At 44.0% G+C, this 26,285-nt stretch overlaps 2 protein-coding genes and 1 pseudogene across 2 annotated transcripts in view; all 3 read right to left on the minus strand.

Annotated features, from left to right (window-relative positions):
- The window catches only part of LOC120779735 (host cell factor), a 60,951-nt gene that overhangs the window by 31,235 nt on the left and 3,431 nt on the right, over positions 1-26,285 (minus strand). The gene's annotated exons all lie outside the window — the stretch shown is intronic.
- Positions 23,139-24,123, minus strand: LOC120779736. Its single transcript, XM_040112112.1, has 2 exons — positions 23,889-24,123; positions 23,139-23,805 (listed from the first exon to the last, which is right to left on the minus strand). Exons 1-2 carry the CDS (start codon positions 23,900-23,902, stop codon positions 23,181-23,183), a joined length of 639 nt encoding a protein of 212 aa, XP_039968046.1. The 5' UTR covers positions 23,903-24,123; the 3' UTR covers positions 23,139-23,180.
- LOC120779835 lies at positions 23,966-25,625 on the minus strand (annotated as a pseudogene).

Raw genomic sequence — 26,285 nt, forward strand, 5'->3', positions numbered from 1 at the left:
AACAACAACAAACAAAACTCAACAACAGCAACAAAGACAACAACCGAAGCAGCAGCATCAACAACAACAGTGCACGGCTGCACAAGCACCGCGAGCAAGAGTGGACCGGGGGCTAGACGAAAGTTTAGCTTTCTGCGAGCACTCTTTGAGGAGCACGCGCGTGACGACGACGACATGCCCTCTTGCAGCGGCACTCAACGTAGTGCGTCCATCGCGACCACTGCGTACCGTACCGAACGCCCCCCACAACCCCCTCGAGCAGGATCGACTGCGGAGAGGAGGGTGGTTTCACGAAAGTGGAATCAAGGAGCGAGCGCAAAAGGAGACGGCAACGAGGGAACATCTCATGTACCCCGTAGCCAGGACGCCCAGGAGGTCACGATGACCCACGAAGAGCGGGAATGAGTGGGGCCACTCTCAAGTGGTACCTCAGATTCCTTCAGGACGGCATGACACCGGAGTCAGCTGAAAAGCGGGCTCTGAGTAGGAGCAGGGGGAGCAACCCCTCTCCTAAAAATGCATAGCGCGCAGGTGCCAACGGTTCGTCTGCAACAAGACGCAGGAATCAGAGGCGGCGCCGAGCCAAAGCAGCCTTGTCAGAGGGACGAAGCGAAATTAGGCCGGCACCCCAAAAGGCACGAACGGAGAAAAGGAAGAGCGGCCAAATAACTCCTCAGGAGCCACCTAGGTCCAAGAAGATCAGAGAGGACAAACCACAGGAGGCCAGAGGAAAGAGCGCCAACCCCAACCAGCAGACGACAAGAGCCGTAAGCCGGAAGTACTCAGAGGCCGTGAAGAGCATTCGGATGGCAGTGGTGCCCCGCAACTACCCGGCGGAGGCCCTAGGGTCGGAACAGCAGACGTCCCTCCAGAACTGCCTAGTAAAAGCCTTGTTCGTGGGCGACGAGTATACCGGCGCCTTTAATAGCATCTTTTTCAAGGGCGGTATACTGCTGGTAAACTGCCAGGATGAGAAGTCGGCCACCTGGCTAACGGAGACCACGCCAAGGCTAGTGGGTTGGAATGGCCCGGCCCTGTGTGTTAAGAGAGGCGAGGATATACCACAACTGCACAGTATGGCGGTATTCTTCCCCAGAAGCGCGGACGAAAATTACGACTTCGCGCTTGGTTTAGTGAAAAACCAAAACGTGGGCTTAAGAACCACGGCGTGGAAGGTAGTATCTAGTAGTGTTGTGGGTTCAGGGTGGAACCTCAACATAACGGTAGATGACGAATCCTACAAATATATAAGGCAGAAGGGATTCAAGCTAAACTTCCGCTTCGGCAGGGTGGTAATGAGGCCATGGAGGCCAAAAGCTACGCCGACGACGGAGAAAAAACCCGCGACGGGGATGACCGCAGCTCCGGCTTCATCCGCAGCCAGCTCAGCAGGGCAGGAGGCGACTGCCGCTGTGGTTGCGGGGGAGCGGCACGAGTCCCCCAACGACCTCATTCCGGCCGAGAGGGCTGTGACCACTGCCGTGGATGAAAACAGGAGCAATGAGCTCCCTAAGGAGCAAGAAGGCATGCTGCCATCCACCCAAGAGCTCCTGGAAGGGCTGGATATGCAGGTTGATGAGGAGATCGGGGACGAGGACCTGTCTCTCATCGAACCCATACTATAAGCTCCGGCGCCGGCATAGAAGTTGCTCAGGTGAACCTACATCACGCATCGGCAGCCTCGGCTGTCATCGTGAAAAGGTTCATCTCGGATAACCTGGGCATCCTCTTGATCCAAGAGCCTTTCGTGGTTAAAGGAGAGGTAAGAGGCCTCAACACGAGAGGAAGCAAGGTAATCTGGGACCCCGCTCTTGTGTAGTCGTTAGAGCCGATATAGACTTTTTCTGTATTTCAGAATTTCTAACACAAAATCTGGTGGCGGTACAGGTGAGGGACAAGGAAGGTTCGAACTTCGTCCTCTCATCCGCATACTTCTCGGGGGAGACGGCCACAGCACCCCCCCATCGATACTTAATCTGGTGGAGTGTTGCAGAACCAATAAACTTCCCCTGACCTTGGGATGCGATGCCAATGCGCATAGCACGGACTGCAACGTGAGGGGTGAGTCACTTCTAGAATTTATAATTAGTCATAATATAAACATAGAGAATATAGGCTGTGAGTCCACTTTTGTGACTAGTGTTCGCAGGGAGGTCCTGGACATTACCCTGAGCAACGATGACATGATTAGGCTGATCTCACAGTGGCGGGTGTCAAAAGAACCCTCATTGTCAGATCACAGGATCATTCGGTTTGCTCTCAGGGTAGAAGTCGGGGACAAACCTCCGACACGCAACCCTAGAAATACGAATTGGGGTATCTACAAAGAAACCCTAAACATAAACATAAGCAGAGTGAGGGAGGCAGATGGTAGATCCACCACAATTGGACTGGAGAGCAGACTAAGTGCAATAAACCAGTCCATATGGACGCCTATCATTGTGCTTGTCCACTGAAAGCGACCACCAGTAAACAAACGTGCCACTGGTGGTCTAGTAAACTCTCAGCTCTCAGACAAAAGGTGCGAAGGCTGTTTAATAAAGCCAAGCGCACAGGTAGCTGGGAAGAATACAAACGGCACCTGACAATCTACAATAAGGAGATCAGGCTTGCCAAGATAAACAGTTTCAGGAAATTCTGTGACATCCCTAAAGAGACAGGACGGGACCTATACGACTAGCGCGGAGGAGAGGGCAGAAACACTCTTACAGGCGCACTTCCCGGAGACGGTTCAAGCCGACCTAACTCCAGCATCGGACAAACGCAGGCCAGACCGCTCAGACTGGCTGACTGCAAAGAATTTGTTCACTGCGGACTCAGTCAGATGGGCACTGGCCTCCTTCTCAATCTATAAGTCGCCGGGAGTGGACGGCGTCTTCCCGGCCCTCTTGCAGCAAGGTATGGATACTCTCCTGCCACACCTGCTAGGGCTGATGAGAGACAGCCTGGCAATGTCGTATATGCCTGAGCCATGGGGAATTGCAAAAGTAATCTTCATCCCCAAAGTAGGGAGGAGAGACTATTCGCTAGTCAAATCATTCCGGCCTATAAGTCTCACATCCTTCATGCTAAAGGGGATGGAGAAAGTAGTAGATAACCACATTCGATCGGAAGCGCTGAAGAACGCACCCCTACATGCCAGGCAACATGCGTACAGAGCGGGCAGATCCACAAACACTGCTCTGTACCAACTCACGTCTGAGCTGCAAGACTCGCTGGATAACGGCGAGGTTGCGATCTGCGCCTTCCTAGACATTGAGGGTGCCTTTGACAATGCGTCTCACCCTAGCGTGATCAAGGCACTTAAGAGAAGGAACGTTACCACTCCAATATGCAGATGGATAGAAGCCCTTCTGCATACCAGGGTAGCGGAGACGACGGTGGGGGAAAGCAAGATTCGTCTTGGCACCACAAGGGGCTGCCTACAGGGAGGAGTACTATCCCCTCTGCTTTGGAGCTTGGTAGTAGACGAACTCCTCGTGTTGCTCGCCAGCAATGGAATCCGCTGTCAAGGGTACACGGATGATATCGTCATAATGGCGAGAGGCAGATTTGTGAACACTCTCTGTGACATTGTCCAAAGGGGCTTAAACCTGGCGAAAGGATGGTGCAACACGGTAGGGCTGAACATCAACCCAGCAAAAACTACCGTGGTCCCATTCACTAGGCGGAGATCTCTTCCGGGCCTGAGGTCCCTAACAATAGGAGGCACAGAGGTAGAAATGTCGAAAGAGGTCAATTTCCTTGGCCTCACTTTAGACTCATCACTACGGTGGAGTAGGCATTTGGACTTAACGCTGTCCATAGCAACTAGAGCACTTATAGTATGCAGACGCCTGGCCGGCAGATCATGGGGCTGTAAGCCAGAAATCATTAGATGGCTGTATACCATGATAGTAAGGCCTATTATCACCTATGGAGCGGTGGCTTGGGCCACCAAAGCAGCTCAGTCTTCGGTGATCCGAAGACTATCAAAGCTGCAAAGACTTGCCTGTGTCTGTGCTTCGGGGGCAATGCGCACATGCCCCACTGTGGCACTGGAAGTCATATTGGAGCTCACACCGCTGCACCAGGTGATAAAACAAGCAGCAAACCACACCATGCTGCTAATATCAGCAGAAGGCTGCGGTAGAGGAAAGTTAATTTCCTCCAGACAGATGGACAAACTGGCGGAAAGCACACCGCTAGTCCTCCTCCCAAAGGACGCCACAACGAAGAAAATAAACTTCACAAGAAATTTCAAAGTTACTCTCGGCAGCAAGACGGAGTGGAGCGATTCCACGCTGGAAAGACTGCTGGAAGACAGTACCATTCAGTGGTACACTGATGGCTCAAAAACACCGGAGGGTATTGGGGCAGGTATTGCGGGACCGCGTACTAAGCTGTCCATACCAATGGGCTGCTTCCCAAGTATCTTCCAGGCTGAAGTTTTTGCCATAGGTCAGTGCGCTGAAGTCAACCTCAGCCGCAACTATCGCAACCAGCATATAGCTATTCTCAATGATAGCCAAGCGGCACTAAAGGCGATTTTATCACATGAGATCAAATCGCTTTTAGTTGAGGAATGCATAGAAAGGCTAAACCGCCTGTCCTTGTGCAACCGGGTGCACCTAATTTGGGTGCCAGGGCACAAAGGAATAGAAGGAAAAGAGAAGGCCGACGAACTGGCCCGCGCTGCGGCAGCGTCCAAGGTGATGGGACCAGAACCATACATAGCGGTAGGATCCCACACTTTTAGCACCAGCACACCTAATCCTGGATTGCACTGCAATCTGTGGCAAAAGGCTTAAGGCCCTGGATTCCATATATATCAGCAGGGATCACATCACCTCAGTAGCGCCCGGCAAACTCCTAGAGCTATTCAGGCTGCTGGGACTCTGGGAAGACATGTGATATCGTAGAGGGCACAATAGACCCTAGGTCGCGGTGCATTACCTCATAACATTTATCTATCTATCTATCTATGCCTGTGCAAGCCTTTTGAATGCTCTCTACGTTTACATAACGCTTTCCTTTCATAACAGGTGAATACGGGGAGTGGTTAATGGTTAAAATGTGGTTTTTGGTCAAATAATCGTCCTTCGAATGTTGGATTCTGAGCAATTTTCAGCCGTCAGTCAATTTGTGCGAAACAAACCGTGCACACACCTTTCGTAAGCCCAAATGTTTGGTCAAAGTGCGATAAATCGATGTTTCGGAGAGATCAATTTCATTTATATGAATTTCAATGATGATTTCGGTTAATTTTTGATTAATTCACGCACAGTTTCGATGGAATTTCCGGTGATCACAGATTTTGATTGGTCCACATGTTGATCGTCATTTATGTTCTCGCGACCACTTTGAAAACGTTGAAACCACTCGTGCATTCTGCTACGGGATAGATAATCATCGCCATAAATTTGTTTCATTAATTGAAACGTTTCGGTAAAAGTTTTACCAATTTTAAAACAAAATTCAATGTTGGCTCTTTTTCGAAGCTCATTTTCGCACCGACAACACAAACATACTGAGACTTAAAACGCAATAACTTCACTTCCAATGAATGATGAAATGTCATGAAATTTTCACTGGATCGATAAAGATAGATTCTAAAGCACCAGTCGACGTATAGATGGCGCCACCAGGGGGCGCTAGATTCAAAAAGTTTGGGACACACCTTGTATTTTTAAGTTTTTTTCATTGATGTTTGACTATGTATATTTCGTTAACGTTTAGGTTCTTCAGATTAGGAAAATATACGTATATAAATTAAGAATATATACAGTGACTCACAGAAGTATTTTGCATAAACCTTATCATTGCTTTTATTAAAATTTTCAGTGGTTAAAGTAGGAGCTTTCATTTATTTAAATGCGTATGTTTATTTATCCAAATATTCTTTCGTTTTCAAATCTGCTAGTTGGTGCGGATTTTGTTTGGTTTTCTATATTTCGATAAGATTATGGTTGCTTGTACATATTAGAATTGAATTTAGTTGTAGTTGCATTTATTTCGATTGTGATCGTGCTTTCGTGCTTTCGTGAATTCCACATTTATTTGCCCCAAAAATTAACGATGAACTTAGAGCAGAGTTTCGCACCAAAATGTCAAATGAAACAGTGCGGGAAAGTGCATAAAAATAACATGCTGCAAGCAAAAAACTACTTACATAGGTTATAAATAAATAAAAGAGATTCTTGTTCGCTAATACCTATTAAATTAAAAGTTTTGACTTTTGGAAAACTGTTATATTTAGTGACGAAAGCAAATATAACATTTTTGGATCGAATGGTCGTCGTATAGTCCGGCGGAAACCAAATCACGAATTAAATATCAAATTTGTCAAAGCAACTATTAAGCACGGCGGTGGTTCCGTCATGGTGTGGGGCTGCATGTCAGCTCAGGGAGTCGGGAATCTCATTTTTATAGACGGGACAATGAGTAAGCATCTTTATTTGTTCATTCTCAAGGAAAAATTACATTCCAGTGCTGAAAAAATGGGCATGTCAAAAAAATAGTTTTTATTTCAAGACGACAATGATCCGAAACATACAGCCTACGACGTTGAAATGTGGATCCCTTTCAACGCAAAACATCTTTCAACACCGCCACAAAGCCCCGACATCAATACAATTGCAAATCTTTGGACCAATCTAGAAAAAAAGTACGGAATTACCAAATTTCATCAAAAGAGTTTTAAAAGAGAAATGGGACAAGATACGCACCGATTTTTGCCGAAAGTTGACAGAATCAATGCCAAGACGTTTGGAAGCTATCTGTAAAAATAATGGCTTTCATACGAAATGCTAAGTAATTTTTACTTATGGTCACAACTACTACTCATAAGCAAAATACTTTTGTGAGCTAAAAATTCTGAATATTTCTAAGTTTTTTTAAGTTTTTAATGAAAAATTAAATAATTTTTAAGTTTTCATATTAGAAATTAATTAAAAGTACAGAAACACTAAGTTTTAGTTAATAATATCCACATGCAAAATACTTTTGTAATACACTGTACATATATAGAGTAGGACTTGGGTAAAGCCTTACGACTGTAACCGCTCACCCTAAAGCATGACTATACCACAATTTACATCACGTTACATCCCATATATACTATATATATATTTTTTTTCTTAACGTATATGTATATTAGGGCGGGTCGATTTAAAAATCGCCCATTGCTCTATGAAAATCATATTCTAGGGATCAAAATAAGATACTTTGCCGAAGGAACCGTACCTCTAAAACGAATTTTGATGTCCCCCAATTTGGTTCGAACTTTTTGGTAGGGGCAAATTTTGAAAAATCCCACTTTGACCCATTTAGAGTGCTCTAATCGAGTCCAAACCGACCGACCCCCACTAACCCCGATCCACTCATGCCAGTGGCACACCCCTTGGAACTCCCCTGGGGGGTTCCCCATGCAATCATTTCAAAAAATCACCATTTTTGGTGATTTACATGAAAAAATCAGCTAAATTGCTATGTTTTTTCTTTATTTTTATTTATTTATTTATAATAATATCTATTTTTTCTCTTAAGAAATGTATTTAGTCAGAACATATGTAAATGAAAAAAATTAATTTAAGTGAGTTATAGAAAAGAAATTGAAAAAAAAATATTGTTTGAAGTCTTTTTTACTTTCAAGTCTGGGCAATTTCGCACGGCTCTCTAATGTCGTCGATATTTATATCATTCAAATTGATCATTTCCGTATAACTGGTGCAATTAAAGTTTACATATATCTGGTTTTTTATAAACTCCAAGTTCCATTGGCTCGTCAACATCGGTTCGATAGCGCAGAATTTTCTTGATGGCACAGTCGCGCTTTTCTTTCCTATCATCAAACAACATTGATAACAAGATATTTTCCAAATGCGCATAATATGAATTATCATTAATTACTTGATTGACAATTTTGCGTAAGCGAGGTTCTAGAAATCGTGACCAACCAATGAACTTGAAAAATAATGCACTGCCGTACAAGACAGAGCTGTAATACTTGATATTGAAGTACATTGGCGCATAACATTTTATTATAAATTCAACCAAATTCAAACAAATGCCGAAACGGAAGTTCGTTGAAGTGTAGAAGGCAAACAAACCAATGCAATGGTCTTTTTAACAGCAATTCGAATCGTCGTATAATTCCACCGTGTGGGCCAGTGTTTGTTGGCTCACCGTCAGTGCATATTCCAATTAATGTATCCAGTGATATATTTTTATCGTTGAAAAAACCATTTAATTTGGTTGTTTTGTATTCAGCGGTTTCATGTTCCAGTCTTACGTAACCAATCAATTCAGAATTGGGTTCTCTCAAAATAACAAGATGACGTTCTTTTACCATCCTAGTATGATACTTCTCATCAATTTCATCTATCGTTAATGTATCATCTTTTCTGCCATCATCTAACCGTTTGCGAAGCACTTTTGTCTGTATTTCTCTTTTTCTCTGCGAACTTTCGATTTATCCATGATGAGAGGTTTCCCATGCTTATCTTTCATTTTAAAATCTTGCAAAAGAGCGGTTCCCAATGCTGATGCAACTCTGTCAGGCACACCAAATCTGTCACATATCAAGGCAAAGTTAAAACAATCGTATCTCTCTGTGTATTGTGAACTTGTGCTTCTATCTATATCTTCTTGAACTGGTGGCGGTGCGTATGTTGAATCATCGGGATTTTGGTATGTTGGCATTGATGACATAGACGTTGCTCCTTGCTCTTCAGTTTCCATCATAAATGCATTAATTGTTAGTCTTCTGTGATTATGTTGATCGTGCATGAACTCTTTGGAGCTGCCTTCAAAACGCATTTACATGTTCCAATGTAAAAAATTGTTTCCGAGATTTTACATATTCTGTAAATTGCTGGGTGTAGTTTCTTCTCTTGATTTGCTCTTGATACTTGTCAATTTATTCAATTTATTACATACACTTTTTTTCAGCATTATTTCCATACCAAGTTTTTTCCCAAATTCCAATCAACTTATCTTGTACTTGAAAAGTGAATGATTTATGGGAAAACTTTTTTTGTTGTTTTAGCACGTTCGCTTAAGTAAAAATAATATCTCAAGATATCCAGATGGGTTGGTAAATTAAGATCAGTCAATTCAGTAGACACACCAAAAACAGTAACATTATGCTTGGGTATATGACTCATTGGGTTTTCGATAGTTGTTGATGTAGTTGCTTCATCTTGCGGTGTAGAGGATGGTGGATTCATTGTAAACTTTTTGAGGTAATAAGAATGAAGTGGTAATTGTAAAGACGCGTAGGGTTTCGGTTGTTAAATAGAACTCAACTCTGGTTGCCCAGAGCTCCTTTATTTATAGCATTCCTTATCCTAATTTATGTATGCACCACATGCTGAGTGCATACACACATCTTAACACTAATCTACTGTACATACCGACAGTATGTACACATATCTTAAGCATAAGTGTTTTCAAGGGCAAACACAATTGTCTATTGTTAGTTTAAGATCATCACTTAAATTAATTTTTTCATTTACATATGTTCAAACTAAATAAATTTCTTAAGAGAAAAAATAGATATTATTATAAATAAATAAATAAAAATAAAGAAAAAACATAGCAATTTAGCTGATTTTTTCATGTAAATCACCAAAAATGGTGATTTTTTGAAATGATTGTATGGGGAACCCCCCAGGGGAGTTCCATGGGGTGTGCCACTGGCATGGGTGGATCGGCCGTCCAAAGTTAGTGGGGGTCGGTCGGTTTGGACTCGATTAGAGCACTCTAAATGGGTCAAAGTGGGATTTTTCAAAATTTGCCCCTACCCAAAAGTTCGACCCAAATTGGGGGACATCAAAATTCGTTTCAGAGGTATGGTTCCTTAGGCAAAGTATCTCATTTTGATCCGTAGAATATGATTTTCATAGAGCAATGGGCGATTTTTTTGCCTCCCCACAAATCGACCCGGCCTAATGTATATACTAGTCCAAACCTGCGGCTCCGCTCGCTCTTTGTTGTCAAGGATATCAATTATTGTGGTAACAATATAATGGAATAGTTAAATTGGCAATCTAGTTTTTATGGACATCGTAAATCACTTAAGGACATACTTAAATACGTATGATGTATCAGCATATTAAGCAATGTCTTTACAGTCTCTACAAATGCATTGTATATCGTTACACATATACGGCTGTAGACAGCCTACTTTGAAGTAAATTATGTTATAAATTACGTATATTCATTTTATCCTATTTTATTGAAACCTTTGTTAAACTTAAACTTTAATAGTAAAAATTTCGTTTAAAATTTGTTTTTGTTTTAAAGATTTTAACAAAAACATGTGAAATCAACTATTTGAGTGCGACAACTAATTAGAAAAGAAAATATTTTATCAAAAAAAAAAAATTATATTACAGAAACTTGCTTACTTTCAGTTAGTATTTTGTTGATTATATCTTTTACTTTAATATTGCTTCACATCGATTCCAAATTTACGTTATAAGACTCTGACAGCGCACTAATGGTGTAGCTTGCCATGCCGTTCCAATTTCATCACAAAGAACATGCATATTTGGGAAAGTTTTGGTGCATATGGCTCTTTTAACATCACCCAGAAATGTTCTATAGGGCTTAAGTCTAGGCTGGACGATTTCCACTCCAAAACATTGATAGAATTTTTATTAAAAAACTTTTGTATCAACTTAGCCGAATACTTTGAATTGTTATCTTCCTTATGAAATAAAAATTTTCCTCAGACCATGGCAATATGACATTTTTTTATAATGTCGACGTATTTCTTCATTAATTCCATCAAACTTATGGAGTGGGCCAACACCATTCCAAATAAAACATCCCCACACCATGATTCATCCTACACTATACTCAACTACGCGTTGAACATAGAACATTGCCTCTGCGAATGGTAGGCATCTTGTCGTGGTGCAGGGGCTTAGTCGCACGGCATACTCGGCACCCCCCAACCGGTGTGAGTGGTGTCGACTGGAACTGCCCAGGCAGGATGGCGGGTGCCGCATGCGTGAGCTAAGCGGAAGTTTTGCTTCCTTGATGCTCTCTCGCCAGAAGAGCGGGCGCTGTACGAGGGGCATGCCAGGGAGGTTGACGACATGCCCTTTTGCAGCGGCGTCCGGCAGACGAAAGCAACTGTGGCCGCGGATGCAGCTCACAGCACCACCAGGACCCCCTGTAGTAGGCTTAGCTGCTCAGACTCAGGGGAGTCACGTCGGGCAGAGACCTATGGTGCGAGCAAGAGGAGGGCAGCGCCCCCTCCCGGCAGTTGGCAAACCCGGCGGTTGCGATGACCCTCGCATGAAGGGCATGAGCAGTGCCAGCATCAAGTGGTACCTGCGGCTCCTCCGGGAAGGAAAGACCGCCGAGGTGGCGGAAGCCCTAGCCAAGGGAAGGAACAAAGGGAGCAGTGCTTTCCCTACAAAGGAGCGTGACAGGACCGCGCCTGATCGTGCGCAAGGCAGCTGGGCAAGGGACCGTGGCCAGGTAAGTGCAACACAGACCACAATGCGAGGTGACGGAAGAGCAGCCACCTCTGCCGCAGGAGCCCCCCAGCTCCAAAAGGATGAGGGGCGCAAGCACGAGAGTAGCCGAAGGCCAACCATCAGTACTGGCTCCCCGCCGGTTGGAGGGGCGGCGCATGTACGAGACGTCCGCTAACTGGCTGCGGTAATTTGCCCCAAAGCTGGAAGGCTGGACGATTCCCGTCCTCTGTCCAAAAAGAGGGGAGGACCTACCGGTCATGCATAGCATGACGATGTTCTTCCCCCGGTGCGAAGACAAGCCTTACGAGTTTGCTCTAGGTCTGGTTAAGAACCAGAACCGAGGCCTCAGCATCTCGGCCTGGCGTGTCGTCAGCAGAGAGGTCGAAGAAAAAGAAGACCTGAAAGGATGGAGATTATACCTGTACGTTAACGACGACTCGTACAGGTACGTCCGTGGAGCGAGCTACCGCTAGTTTTACAAGTTCAGTACGGTGGTTATGAGGCCACACAAACCCGCGACCACCGGGAGCTAGGAAGTGGGTAAGGCCGCCACTCAGTCAAGCGGGGGCAATTTCAAACAGGATACGACTGTGGCGGCCTCGGAGGTGGAGAGGATGCAGGTGGATGAGGTTGCGGAAACACCCAGCGTAAACAGGGTTGGGCAGGCTACGCCTGCCACGACCTCTGACGGCCCAGTTGTCCAGGGAGCAGAATTCCCCTCCACCCAGGAACTCCTCAAGGGACTAGGAGACCATATGGACAGCAGCACGAACAACGGTGGGGATGAGGACTTGTCCCTCCTCGAACCACTATTATAGTGGCCGTCGACATGGAAGTCGCCCAGGTGAACCTGCATAACGCGACGGCAGCTTCGGCTATCCTAACGAGCAGGTTCACAACGGAAAAACTGGGCATCCTGCTGATCCAAGAGCCTTGGGTCTACAAAGGAGAGGTCAAAGGCCTCAAGACAGAGTACAACAAGGTAATCTGGGATCTCTCTAGCGAGCGACCTAGAACTTGTATAGTAGTCAGAAGTAATATTGAATTTTTCTGTATTTCAGAGTTCCTGACGCAGGATCTGGTTAATCGAAGGCAAGGACTTCGTCCTGGCATCAGCCTAATTCCCAGGGGAGGCATCCATAGCAACCTCAGAAGTGGTGGAAAGGCTGGTGGTGTACTGCAAGAGGTACAGGCTGCCCCTTATTATCGGCTGCGAAGCGAACGCTCACCACGTGGAATGGGGCAGTACGGACTGCAACTCGAGGGATGAGTCTCTAATAGAATATGTACTAGGCAATAACTTAGCAATAGAAAAGGTGTGGTGCGAACCCACCTTTATAGCGATAAGCAGGAGGGAAGTGCTTGACATCACCTTCAGCAACGAGCCTGCAAGCGGTTGGGTCTCACGATGGAGGGTATCAACGGAGCCCTCCCTGTCAGACCACAGAATAGTAAGGTTCGCGCTGAAGATAGAGGTGAGACAACTCCCCCCTAGACGCAACCCTCGGAGGGCAAATTGGAGTGCCATCACGGAGAGGCTAAGTGAGGAATTGAAAAGAGAGGGGCAGACTGACAACAGCGTTACGGGCCCGGGAATTGAGATCAGGTTATCTGCGCTGAACGGGTCCATCATTAACGCTTACAATGGCAGTTGCCCCCCAACTGTCCCTGGTGGTCAAGGAAGCTTGCAGACCTCAGGAAATAAGTACGTATAAGTACTTTTTAATAGAGCAAAACGTACAGGGGTCTGGGAAGAATATAGGAGCAACCTCACCCTATATAATAAGGAGATTGGGTCTGCTAAACAGTATAGCTTTAGGAGATTCTGTGAAAATGTCACCTCCACAACAGAAGCGGCTCGGCTGCACAAGGCGCTGGCTAGAGGTAAGACTGACACAGTGCTAGCAATTAAAAGAAGTGACGGCACATCCACCAATACGACTCTGTACCAGTTAACCTCTGAGATAACGAGTTCACTGGAGAGTGGGGAAGTGATACTATGCGCCTTCTTAGACATCAAAGGTGCCTTTGACAACACATCTCACAGGAGTGTAGCCAGGGCACTGGAGAGAAGGAGAGTGGCAGCACCGGTGCATAGATGGATAGAGGCCGTACTGCGTACCAGGATTGCTGAGACTACAGTAGGAGGTACAAGGATTCGCACAACAAGAGGCTGCCCACAGGGAGGTGTGCTATCACCACTGCTGTGGAGCCTTGTCGTGGACGATATTAGCACTGCTAACTGACAATGGGATTCGCTGCCAAGAGTATGCGGACTACATTGTAATTATTGCCAGAGGTAAATTTGAGGACACTCTCTGCGACTTGGTTCAACGAGGTCTAAACCTGCCAAAGGGGTGGTGCACTGCGGTTGAATTGAATAACAACCCCTCAAAGACGACCGTAGTACCGTTTACGAGACGCAGGTCCCAACTCGGTCTCAGGAATCTCACACTTGGGGGTAGAGAGGTCGAAATGACTAGCAAGGTCAAGTATCTTGTTCTCACGCTGGATTCAACTTTGTGAACCAGACCTTGGTCAAATCAACAAAAAGCTTTAATGGTGTGCAATCGGCTGGCGGGAAAATCCTGAGGCTGTAAGCCTAGGATCGTTAGGTGGTTGTACACCATGATTGTGCGACCGATAATCACGTACGGGGCGGTGTCCTAGGCCTCAATAGTGTCGCAGTCTTCGGTAGGAACCCAATTATCGAAGCTGCAGCGGCAAGCCTGTGTCTGCATGACGGGCGCAATGCGAACTTGTCCAACGGCAGCTCGGTCAAGTAGCCAAGCACTCACTTCTACAAATAACAGCAGAGGGGTGTGGCAAAGGCAAGGTAATCTCGTCCCAGAGGATGGAGGTGATAAGTGGCAATTTTCCAATAGCCCTCCTCCCGAAGGACAGCATTACCAAAACAATTAACTTCACAAAGAAGTTTGTGGTTACCCTCGGCAGCAAGAATGAGTGGGACCACTCCACTCTGGAGCTAATACTGAGGGATAGCACGTCGAAAACGTCGGTGGGAATTGGTGCAGGGATCGCGGGTCCACGCACCAAGCTCTCCATACCGATGGGAATTTTTCCGAGCATTTGCCAGGCAGAAGTCTTTGCCATAAGTCGGTGTATAGAGATAAACCTCCATGGCAACTATCGCAATGAGCGAATAACCATCCTTAGCGATAGTCAAGCGGCACTAAAAGCGATCTCCTCTTACGAGACCAAAGCTACTAGTGGAGGAGTGTAGAGAACGGCTGAACAGCCTAGCTGAACGGAACCAGGTGCACCTAATCTGGGTGCCTGGTCATAGAGGTATAGCCGGCAACGAACTGGCTGATGAGCTCGCCCGCTCCGCAGCCTCCACCAATATGGTAGGGCCAGAACCATTCACCGGGGTGGGTCCCCATACCTTAAAGGAGCTGCTCCGCAAGGAAGAAGGAGTGGGCAGGAAAAGGCATTGCCAACGAGTGCATGGTATGCGACATGCCAAGTTGCTAATTGGGGGGTACAACCAGAACAGGTTTAAATCGATAATCAACCTCCCAAGGGATAAACTCAAGCTACTGGTCGCATTTTACACCGGCCCCTGCAAGTTGAATAGACATTTATTCAATATGGGCCTATCCTCTTGCGCTAACTGCCGGTTGAAGGCCCTTGGATCCATGTTTCTGGATAGGGATCACATCGCCTCACTAGCACCCAGCAGGATATTGGACTTTATCAATGTGCTGGGGCTAAGTGAGTCCCTATGGGTTAGGAGAGGGCACGATAGACCTAAGATCGCGGTGCATTCCTCAATTATGTATCTGAACATAGCGGGAATCAAATTCATGAATTATTAGACGGCGACCGTACCTTCGACTATCAGGTCATAAGTGATTCATTTTTGTTACATCGTTCCAAACGACATACCTCCGTTGATTTGTTGCCTTAGACGAATAAGTGTTGGCAAAGTCTACGCGTCGTTTCTACGAATTTAAATCAAAAGTGGGTTCCTGCGTGCTGCCCTGCCGTGAAGTCTACATTCGACCAAACGCCAAGCAATTATTCTCTTGGACATTTGGACATTGTATTCGTCTTGATTTTCTTGTAAAATGTCAGTGGAACTCTTTTTTTGGGTCTCCTCGGGCGACAGTATTAGTTCTGCGGTAAATTTCAGTTGAAGTTTTTCAGGTTTTTACTTTGCGTGCAATATTGAAAATAGTTTTAAAATTCTGTATATGCTTAAGGACATTCAAAACAATTTTTTTTTAGCATTTGATCTTATTCGAAACTTTTTTGCACATCTTTCCAGGCCGACGAAGGTCAAAAATGTAGCTGCGAAGGGTAGGTGTACAGCTACAGCGTTTCCTCTTTAAAAAATTTGAATAATACATTTTATTATATTTTAAACCACAACTTCGAAACACAGCTAATAAAAGTTAGCACCAAAAGGAATTTTAATTCTTTAAAAAATGGTTTCTAATTAGCTGTCGCACTTAATTCACCTTCTATATCGTAACGCATTTACTATTTGGGAAAAAATTAGAAGAACTCTAACTTCACAACCACAAAACAAAGTGAATTTACTAGTAAATAGAGTAGCACGAACAATGCAAGACTTTTAGGAATATAAATAAGGGTATATCAAAACTTTTTATCATTATACTCATCAGCCACCTACAAAAAAGGGACCGTTTCTAATTAGCTGTCAACAGCGGTATATGCTTCTTGTTATAGCCTATAACAGTGCAGGAGTCAAGCAGAAGAAGGCGCGTCTTACGTCCTGTATCTAATCATATGTTAATGTTTTGTCCAACACTTATCGAATGTAATTAAAAAATCGACGGCTAAACCCCAGATACCACACGTAAGAAACCGCAGACTTGATCATTCCTTGTAAATTTTGCATTGTTCTGCGTAATGCGTCAGGAATATTTAATCTTTTCTTATTCAGTTACAACTATCACTATAATTCATATATACATATGTATATTATGTGTATGTATGTAAACAAAAACCAATGTACCCTGCAAATAACTGTGTGATTTTATTTTGTATTTTTGAAGAAAAAAATGTTCGGATAATTGTTACATGAATATTGAACACGGGCTTTAGTTTTGAAATATATTTTTTTTATTTACGAGTTGTTGTAACTTTTAACATAAAACGATAGAAAGTAGCCTATGCCCGTCACGAGGTTCCAGGCTACCTCGTCACCAATTTTTAGCCAAATCGGTTCAACCATTCTTGAGCTATAAATGTAGACATAAATTGCGAAATCGTGAGTGATTTTGCAAAAAAAAAAAGCCGCCGTTAGGACCTTTTGCAGGACTAAAGGAATACCCGTGCAAATTTTCACGTCTTTCCGTGCTGTGTTTCGGACTTAATGCGCGGACATACAAAAAAGGTTTTTCATTTTTATATATAAGATACATATTAGGGTGTTTTTTTTAGCTATTAATTTTTTTCAATGCCGCCACCAATCAATTCCCTGAAAATTTAAGCCCTTAATATTAACATTAAGAACTGGACCAAGGCATGTAAAATTTTTCCATAGAAAATACATAACAATTGTGATTTTTTATATTTAATTTCCTGCAGATCAGAGGTGTTTTATGGCATCGTTTTGACTTTAGACGCATATTTCTCAGAATTGTTCACTCTACAAAAGTGCCCAGTGCAACAAAGTCGTAACTCACACCGGCGACGTAGTACGGGGCTCTAAACCTGATTTTTCCACGAAACACTCATCTCAAATCACTGGGCACTTTTGTAGAGTGAACAATTCTGAGAAATATGCGTATAATTCGAAGTGAGATTCGGGATGGGAGAAATACTTATTCGTTGAGTCCTGGCTTCTACTCCGGTGGATGAGGGTCTAGTCACAATCCTCATCGGAGCAAAATTTATCCATATACCACTGATTTGCGGTCACGCTCCGGCGGAAGAAAATGCGATATGACAACAGCCACCGCCACCGCCACGATGTAATAATTGTGCTTGGCGTTTTTAACGCCAGGGTAGACAAACAAGGCATCCTTGGTATAACAGTGGGAAAATTCACCTTCCATGGCGAAACCTCTCCAAATAGGTTGAGGTTGATCGCCTTAGCAGGGACCCGAAATATGGTTGCGTAGTGTGTAATTGGCTGTCTCCAGATCGGAAAGTTTGAAACCAGAGTAATCTTTTTGTGACAGATGGACGATGTCTGTAGCATCCTTGACGTGCGTACGCTGCGTGGAGCTAACAACGACTCGGACTACGATCTTGTTGAAGCGAAAATACACGCCCGCTTGTGTACATCAGAGTACACCCGTCAACAGAAAAGCTACTATCACAACCGACAGCGAAACGGTTTTCTGCTCTCTGAGAGCGCTCATTAGCAACTTGGTATAAGGGAACTGCTTCAAGCGAAACCATTGGTTTTCAGAAAGGTCGCAAGCTGGTACGATGAGGACTGTCGTGTCGCAGTGAAGAGAGAGCAGACAGTTTACCTCGCGATGTTGCGATCGACCACAACTCGAGTGAGGTTGGACAGATACCGAGAGTTGAAGAGGGAGGGCGGGGCGCATATGCAGACAAAAAAGAGAAAGGCCGCAATGCGTGAGTATGAAAAGCTTGAAAAGCTGGATGACAATGGGTTTCCTCGAAAATTCTACGGGCATACTTTTGTAGGACCCAAAGTGGTGACCTGATGGCTGAGCATACCGAAATTACAGAGGGAATACTTCTCCAGCCTGCTGAACGGCAGTGAAAGTGTATCATCTGGAGATTTCGAACCCAATTTCCCAACCGATTGACGATGAAATAGATGTTCCATTGCCCGACTATGATGAGGTGCGAATAGCATCTGAAGCCGACCGTAAACAAACTGATTGCACCATATCAGTGTGGCTTTAGACCAGGAAAATCTACTATCGACCAGATTTTCATCATGCGCCAAATCTTTGGAAAATGTCTGAACTTGGTATCACCTCAACTCTTGTACGGATGTTCAGCTGCAAAGCAAAATAGAGAAAGTATAATCTTCTATAAGTACGGTTAGTATTGTTTTCTCCAGACTGTATAAGGAAACAAGGCATAGGGGTCTGGTTATGAACAAGGACAAAACGAAATATCTCCTGTCATCAAAAAACAGTCATCGCATTAGCGACTTGGCACGCATGTCACTGTTGACAGTCAAAAATTCGAAGTCGTAAAAATATTCGTCTATCTTGGAACAAGCATCAACACCAACAACAATATCAGCCTTGAAATCCAACGCAGAATTACGCGTGCCAACAAGTGCTACTTTGGACAGAGTAGGCAATTGAAAAGTAAAGTTCTCTCTCAACGACCAAAAAACAAACTCTACAAGTGCTTCATCATCATTGGTAACGGCGAGTATAGTAGGCCACATTGACATAGTTCAGCGGCTGCGCTGGCTAGGTCATGTTGTTCGGATGGAAGAGAACACTTGTTTTGAAAATTTTCGATGCAGTACCCGCCGTTGGAAGCAGAGGAAGAGCAAGAACTTTGCTCGGGTCGCCTTTAGTATACCATCCCACGGTTTCAGGGTTAAAAGTGTTATGGTTGGATAGAGGTGATGCTCCAGATTAAGAGTATATACAATTATAGCCGCCGCAAACTTATAGTTCTCGAGATATTTGCATTTAAAGTTGAAAATTTTATTTTGCAATTTCTCGATTTATAGCAACTCTTTCCTTCATATTTTGCACTTTTTATACACTTACACTTCACTACATTGTTTCTACATATTTATTTCTCAGTAAATATATAGATATTTGCTTAAAATAAGCATTTTTTATTTTACACAAATTTCGTTAAATGCACAATAACATATGTGTTCCGTGTTGTCAAATAATAAATGTTACCAGTAAAATTAAATAAAAACTTTATCCATGCATATTTTTAAATTTATTAAACAAGTAATATATTCATGTGGAGGATGGAGTCATGTGTAGAAGTTCACGCGAGTGAGGAAAGTTCTCTGATCGCCATTCACTTGGGAGTGGCCAGAAACGATTCTTTTACATATAATTCAAGCAGCTCACGACTTCCGGTCTTTGACCAAGTATCCTCTGGGTAGCCTAAGAACATCCGTTTGAAGGCGAGCTAAATTGAGAAGGCGAAACATCCCCTCCGCAGGGTTGTGCACTGTTTTTGGTACCCGCCACGTAAAAACCAGTACCAATGAAAAAGAAAAAACAGCCTCGGATGAGAGACCCCCCGTTTGGTGACGACCATGGCAAACGAAATAAGGACTCCGAATTGAGGGCATGCACATGGAATGTCCAGTCCCTTAATTGGGAAGGTGCCGCTGCCCAGCTGGTTGATGTCCTCGTAAAAACAAAGGCTGACATCACCGCCGTCCAAGAAATGCTATGGATTGGACAAGGACAGAGACGAGTAGGTCCTGGTGACATTTACTACAGTCGCCATATAAAGAAGCGCAAGTTTGGTGTGGGATTCGTGGTGGGAGAGAAACTCCGTCGCCGAGTACTATCAATCACTGCGGCGAATGAACGTCTAGAAACAATCCGCATCAAAACGAGGTTCTTCAACATATCGCTGATTTGCGCCCCCGCCTCGACGGAAGAGAAGGACGATGTGACCAAAGATGCGCCACGATGTCAAAATCGTGCTTGGCGACTTTAACGCCAGGGTGGGCAAAGAAGGTATCTTTGGCACTACGGTCGGTAAATTCAGCCTCCACGACGAAACATCCCCAAATGGGTTGAGGCTGATCGACTTCGCCGAGGTCCGAAATATGGTTAACTGTAGTACTAGATTCCAGCACAAGAAGATACATCAAGCTACCTGGCTGTCTCCGGATCGAAAAACTACCAACCAGATCGATTATGTTTTGATAGACGGAAGACAGGTTTCCAGTGTTCTAGACGTGCGTACGCTTCGAGGTCCTAACATCGACTCGGACCACTATCTTGTTGCAGCCAAGATTCGCACCCGCCTCTGTCCAGAAAAAAACGCACGTCAACAAACACAAGGAAGGTTCGACGTCGAGAAGTTGCAATCACAACAGACAGCCGAACGATTTTCTACTCGGCTTGCACTCCTGCTCTCTGAGAGCACTCGTCAACAACTCGGTATAAGGGAACTGTGGGACGGACTTTCAAACTCCTTACGTACAGCTGCAACCGAAACCATTGGTTTTCGGAAAGTGCAAAAGAACAGCTGGTACGACGAGGAGTGCCGTGTTGCAGCGGAGAGAAAACAGGCTGCCTACCTCGCAACGTTACGATCGACCACTACACGTGCGGGATGGGATAGATACCGAGAGTTGAAGAGGGAAGCGAGACGCATTTGTAGACAGAAGAAGAAAGAGGCCGAAATGCGTGAGTATGAAGAGCTTGATAAGCTGGCCGACAGGGGTAATGCTCGAAAATTCTACGAAAAAATGCGGCGGCTTACAGAAAGTTTCAAGACCGGAGCATACTCTTGAAGAACCCCCAAAGGTGATCTAGTGACCGATGGCCAGAGCATACTTAAATTATGGAGGGAACACTTCTCCAACCTGTTGAATGGCAGTGAATGCACAACGCCAGGAGAAGGCGAACCCGATTCCCCAATCGATGACGATGGAGCAGACGTTCCATTGCCCGACCATGAAGAAGTTCGAATAGGAATTACCAGTCTGAAGAACAACAAAGCGGCGGGGGCCGATGGATTGCCGGCCGAGCTATTCAAACACGGAGGCGAAGAACTGATAAGGAGCATGCATCAGCTTCTTTGTAAAATATGGTCGGACGAAAGCATGCCCAACGATTGGAATTTAAGTGTGCTCTGCCCAATCCATAAAAAAGAAGACCCCAAAATTTTCGCCAACTACCGTGGGATAAGCCTCCTTAACATCGCGTATAAGATTCTATCGAGCGTATTATGTGAAAGATTAAAGATTCATTGTGGCTTTAGACCTGGCAAATCAACAACCGACCAGATATTCACCATGCGCCAAATCTTGGAAAAGACCCGTGAAAGAAGAATCGACACACACCACCTCTTCGTCGATTTCAAAGCTGCTTTCGACAGCACGAAAAGGAGCTGCCTTTATGCCGCGATGCCTGAATTTGGTATCCCCGCAAAACTAATACGACTGTGGGTATGTTCGAGTTGAACAATAAATACCGCAATATTGCAACCCTGTTACTTACTTGATACTCTGTTGCTGATACTCAGCTGATAGTCTGCAGCAATATTGCGAGCATAATTTTCACAGAACGTTATGCTTTAAAAAGTCATAGTTAAAATGGAAATTTTAACGTATTTAATAACTGATGAGATTATGGAAAAGCAAAGTGACAATTTTTTAAAAACTATAAACAAAAGAAGAAGGATTATGATACGGAGAAGAGAGCTTTTGTTAAAGGAAAGCTGTAAAAGAAGAAAAGTGACAAAAGTACGCAATTTTTTTAAAATTGTAGAGTCATATCCAGATGATATTTTTCTCTCTCATTTTCGGATGGCTCGCGCGGTTTTTGTTGTAAGTTAAGTATTTTCATAGCTAAATGTGTATCTTTGTTTTACACAATGAAATTTATTTTATCTAGAAGTTAGAAAACGCTCTTATCCCTTTTTGGTCCCCAACGGATACCAAATATTCATTGAAGCAATCCCTATATATTACATTATGGAAACTGGGTAACAGCAGAACAACGTATCGCGAACTATCTGATCGCTTTGATGTGGGCAAAGGAACATCTCATAAATTATTTTTCAAAACTATAAAGGCAATATGCTGTCTTAAAGGCGAAATTTCATGGCCCACGGTTACTGAGCAACAGCAAATAATGGAAAGATTTCAAACAATAAGAGCGAACTCTTTTCCTTTCGTTATTGGGTGTATGGATGGAATTCACTTTAAAATAAATACACCAAAACATGATGCAATTAGCTACTACGACCGTAAGGGAGTACATTCTATGATTATGCAGGTTTCTAATAAATTGATTTGCTTTAATAAATTTGTAAAAAAAAATTATTTTAGGCTATATGCGACAGTAAGCTTCGGTTTTTGGATGTATTTATTGGCTTTCCTGGAAGTTGCCACGATGCTAACGTTTGGAAAAGCTGCCCAATTTTTAAAGGAATCACATCCGGCGAGGTTCCAATAGCTAGTGGTGGCATAATTTTAGCTGACTCAGCGTATCCCCTGTCTAAATATTTGATAGTCCCATTTAGGGACAATGGGCGCCTTACTACTGAGGATAGGAAATTCAATTACTACCTTAGCTCTACCCGAGTGCTTATAGAACAAGCGTTTGGTGTTTTACGACAAAAATTCAAAATACTTAATCATATTGATGTAATTTCTTTAAAGAGTGTCTCTAAAGTGGTGTTGTCTTGTGCTATTTTGCATAATTTTATAATAAATAATGACGAAGACTCAAATATTGTCGAAAGCAATGAAACAATACCAAATACTAATGATGATCCTGAAACAGAAAATATAAATAATATTAACGACAGCAGTGAAGGTATCTCTCGGAGAAATGAGTTGAAAATGTTGTTCACTTCATAAGAATTCACTTTTTTTATTTCACTAATTTTTTGTATGCCTTTTTAAAACAATATATTTTGAACTCCACTTGATTTTAATTAAAAAACTAAAACTAAATTCACAGCATTGTATTTATTAAATGAATTAAAACTATGGTTAAGAAAACTGATTTTATTTTCATTAAATTTGTAGCTAAATACTTGCAAATGTTACTTTTGCAAAAATTTATCCAGCACTTCTTTTAATCCCAACATTATTTTAGCTTTTTCCTTTTCAAATTCCAACTTTTCTCTTTCAAACGTCATCACTTCTCTATGCCGGAGTTTTTCTTCTTCCGATTCCTTTTTTAAAAATTCCAACGTTTCATTTCCCGATACTGTGCGTTTTTTTTTAGCGAAATTTTGCTGGTTTCCCCTTACGTCTGAGACGCTTTCCACAACATCATTGTCCTCTCGGCACATTTCGTTTGCTCTTATGTGTTCTGCAGTCGAGCAGCTTGGAAGATCTAATGAGTTTTGTAGGTTTTCAGATGGAGGATCAACTGAATGTCTATTGCCGTAAACTTCATCAAAATCATTAAAAAAATCCCAAGTGGTTGCATCTCTACCTGTTGATCTATTCCGCTTTTTTATTCTTTTGTAAGTTGCTAGCATGTTGAGGAATTTTCTTTGGAGTTGCTCTTTTGTCGCAGTTAAATCAGGAGCTTCAGTCTTTATTTTGTCCAAAACTTTGCCCCAAAGAACCGATTTTTTTCTTTTGCCGCAAGAAAACTCTTGCTCCATGTCCAGTCGACACCTGACCAACAATTTGGACTCAGCTGAACTTAATTTTATTCTAAAAATAACAAAAAGAAATATTTAATATTTAAATTACATTGAATTCTATATTAAATATCAAATATTGCGAAGTTTACTTACATTTCGTCCTCCATTTCAAATGCGCAGAAATTTTTTTTGTGTTGCGTTTGATTGGCTAGTGATGAGCAACAGATTGATTACATTTTCTTGCACGAACGTGTGACGTTGCCACTGTTGCCGAAATTTTCGTAGCGAACGTGATGCTTTCTCATAAAAAGAAACAATGCCGCAATATTTACTGAACGAACACACCCTGTGTAAGCTGACGTTGAGCAACACCAAAAGCTTCGTCAGAATCGGGAACGACCTCTCCGAGCCGTTCGATACCAAACGAGGTTTCAGACAAGGCGACTCCCTATCGTGCGACTTCTTCAACCTGCTGCTGGAGAAAATAATTCGAGCTGCAGAACTTAATCGAACAGGTACAATTTTTTATAAGGGTGTACAGCTGCTGGCTGTGATATTGATATTGATATCATCGGCCTCAACACCCGCGCCGTTAGTTCTGCTTTCTCCAGGCTGGACAGGGAAGCAAAAGAAATGGGTCTGGCAGTGAATGAGGGCAAGACGAAATATCTCCTGTCATCAAACAAACACTCGTCGCACTCGCGACTTGCCTCTCACGCCACTGTTGACAGTCATAACTTTGAAGTTGTAGATAATTTCGGCTATCTTGGAACCAGCGTAAACACCACCAACAATGTCAGCCTGGAAATCTGACGCAGGATAACTCTTGCCAACAAGAACTACTTCGGACTGAGTAGGCAATTGAAAAGTGAAGTCCCCTTTCGACGAACAAAAACCAAACTCTAAAAGTCACTCATAATTCCCGTTGTTGTTGTTGTTTTAACGGTTTATCAGTCCCCGTTAGAATGTTAAGGGGTATCTTTGTTGTCGTCGACGCCATCTAACGGGAAGCCCAGGAAACGTGCTGTTTCGACGGGGTCGGACCAAAGAGAAAGGGGTGTGAGATGAGTGGGGTTGGTGGGGCATGCAAAGAGGTGGTCACTGTCATGCGGAGACTCGTTGCATGCAGGACATACGTTGGGTATGTCCGTGTCGATTCTGGATAGGTAGGAGTTCAACCTCCTACAATATCCAGAACGAAGCTGCGGTCAGTACCTGTCGGAAGTCAGTTGCGTCCGAAGTCCGGTCGGCGTTGTAGTCTAGGAAGGACCTTTTGATGCTCCTAGGAGATGGTTCCTCTCCAAGCAGATAGCTGCAAGGATGATTTCTGCGAAAATATCCCAGCAGGAACTGCTTGAAGAGGAGTTCATTATGCTCCTTAACCGGGAGCATAAGCGTCTCTCTGTGTAGGTGTTCGATAGGAGACATCAAAAGGCATCCCGTCGTGGTCCGGAGTGCAGTATTCTGGCAGGTTTGGTGTTTCCTCATCTGCGTACCACTGCATCCAGGCTACCATATAGGTGTTGCGTAATTGAGAACCGGCCGGCCGATTGCCTTGTATGTTGCCAACAACGTTTCTTTGTCTTTTCCCCATATGCTGCCGGCTAGCGACTTGAGGATTTTGTTGCGGCTCTGTACCTTGGCAATAATCGCGGTCGTATAGGGAGTGAAGGAGCATAGACTATCGAAAGTTACACCAAAAATCTTAGGACTATTTACAGTCGGAATTTTCACACCATCGACTTCAATATTAAGCTCAAGTCTATACCCCTTTGTCCAGTTCGTAAAAATGGTCGCTGTGGATTTGGTGGGGGAAAGTGTGAGGTTCTGTGCAGTGAGGAAACGAGAAAGGTCGGAGAGGTAGCTGTTTACCTTCGAACACATGCTATCGATTCCATTGCCCGACGTCAATATCGTACAATCATCTGCGTACGAGGTTATGGAAACCCCCTCTGGTGGCTGCGGGAGTTTCGAGATGTAGAAGTTAAACAGAAGCGGGTAGAAGACCCCACCCTGCGGAACCCCCTGTTTAATTCTTCTAAGTTTGGATGTTTCACCTCGAAATAGTACGGATGATTGACGACCGTTCAGGTAGTACATGGTCCACCTCTTTAACCCTGGAGGAAGCGTGGTTTTCTCGATGTTCTGCAATAGCGTTGTGTGGTTGACTGTGTCAAAAGCATTTGACAAGTCCAACGCTACGAGGACCATTCTCTCGCAGGATGGCTTCTGGTTGAGGCCACGAACTATCTGAGCGTTAACGACGCTAAGTGCTGTGGTGGTGCTGTGCACTTTTCGGAATCCATGCTGGTGGCCGACTAGGCTCAGGTGGTGAGTGAAGGTCGGGAGTAGCAAGGCCTAAAGTGTCTTCACTACTGGGGAGAAGAGAGTTATCGGTCGATAAGATTCCCCTTTGTTGGCGGGTTTCCCAGGTTTCAGTAGTGGGACCACTCTTCCGACTTTCCACACATCGGGTATTTGAAGAGTGGTCAGCGACAGATTGAGGACCTTGGTGAGAAAGCCTACTCCCGTCGAGCCGAGATGATTTAG

This window comes from Bactrocera tryoni, unplaced genomic scaffold (assembly GCF_016617805.1).
Source record: "Bactrocera tryoni isolate S06 unplaced genomic scaffold, CSIRO_BtryS06_freeze2 scaffold_11, whole genome shotgun sequence".
NCBI lineage: Eukaryota > Metazoa > Arthropoda > Insecta > Diptera > Tephritidae > Bactrocera > Bactrocera tryoni.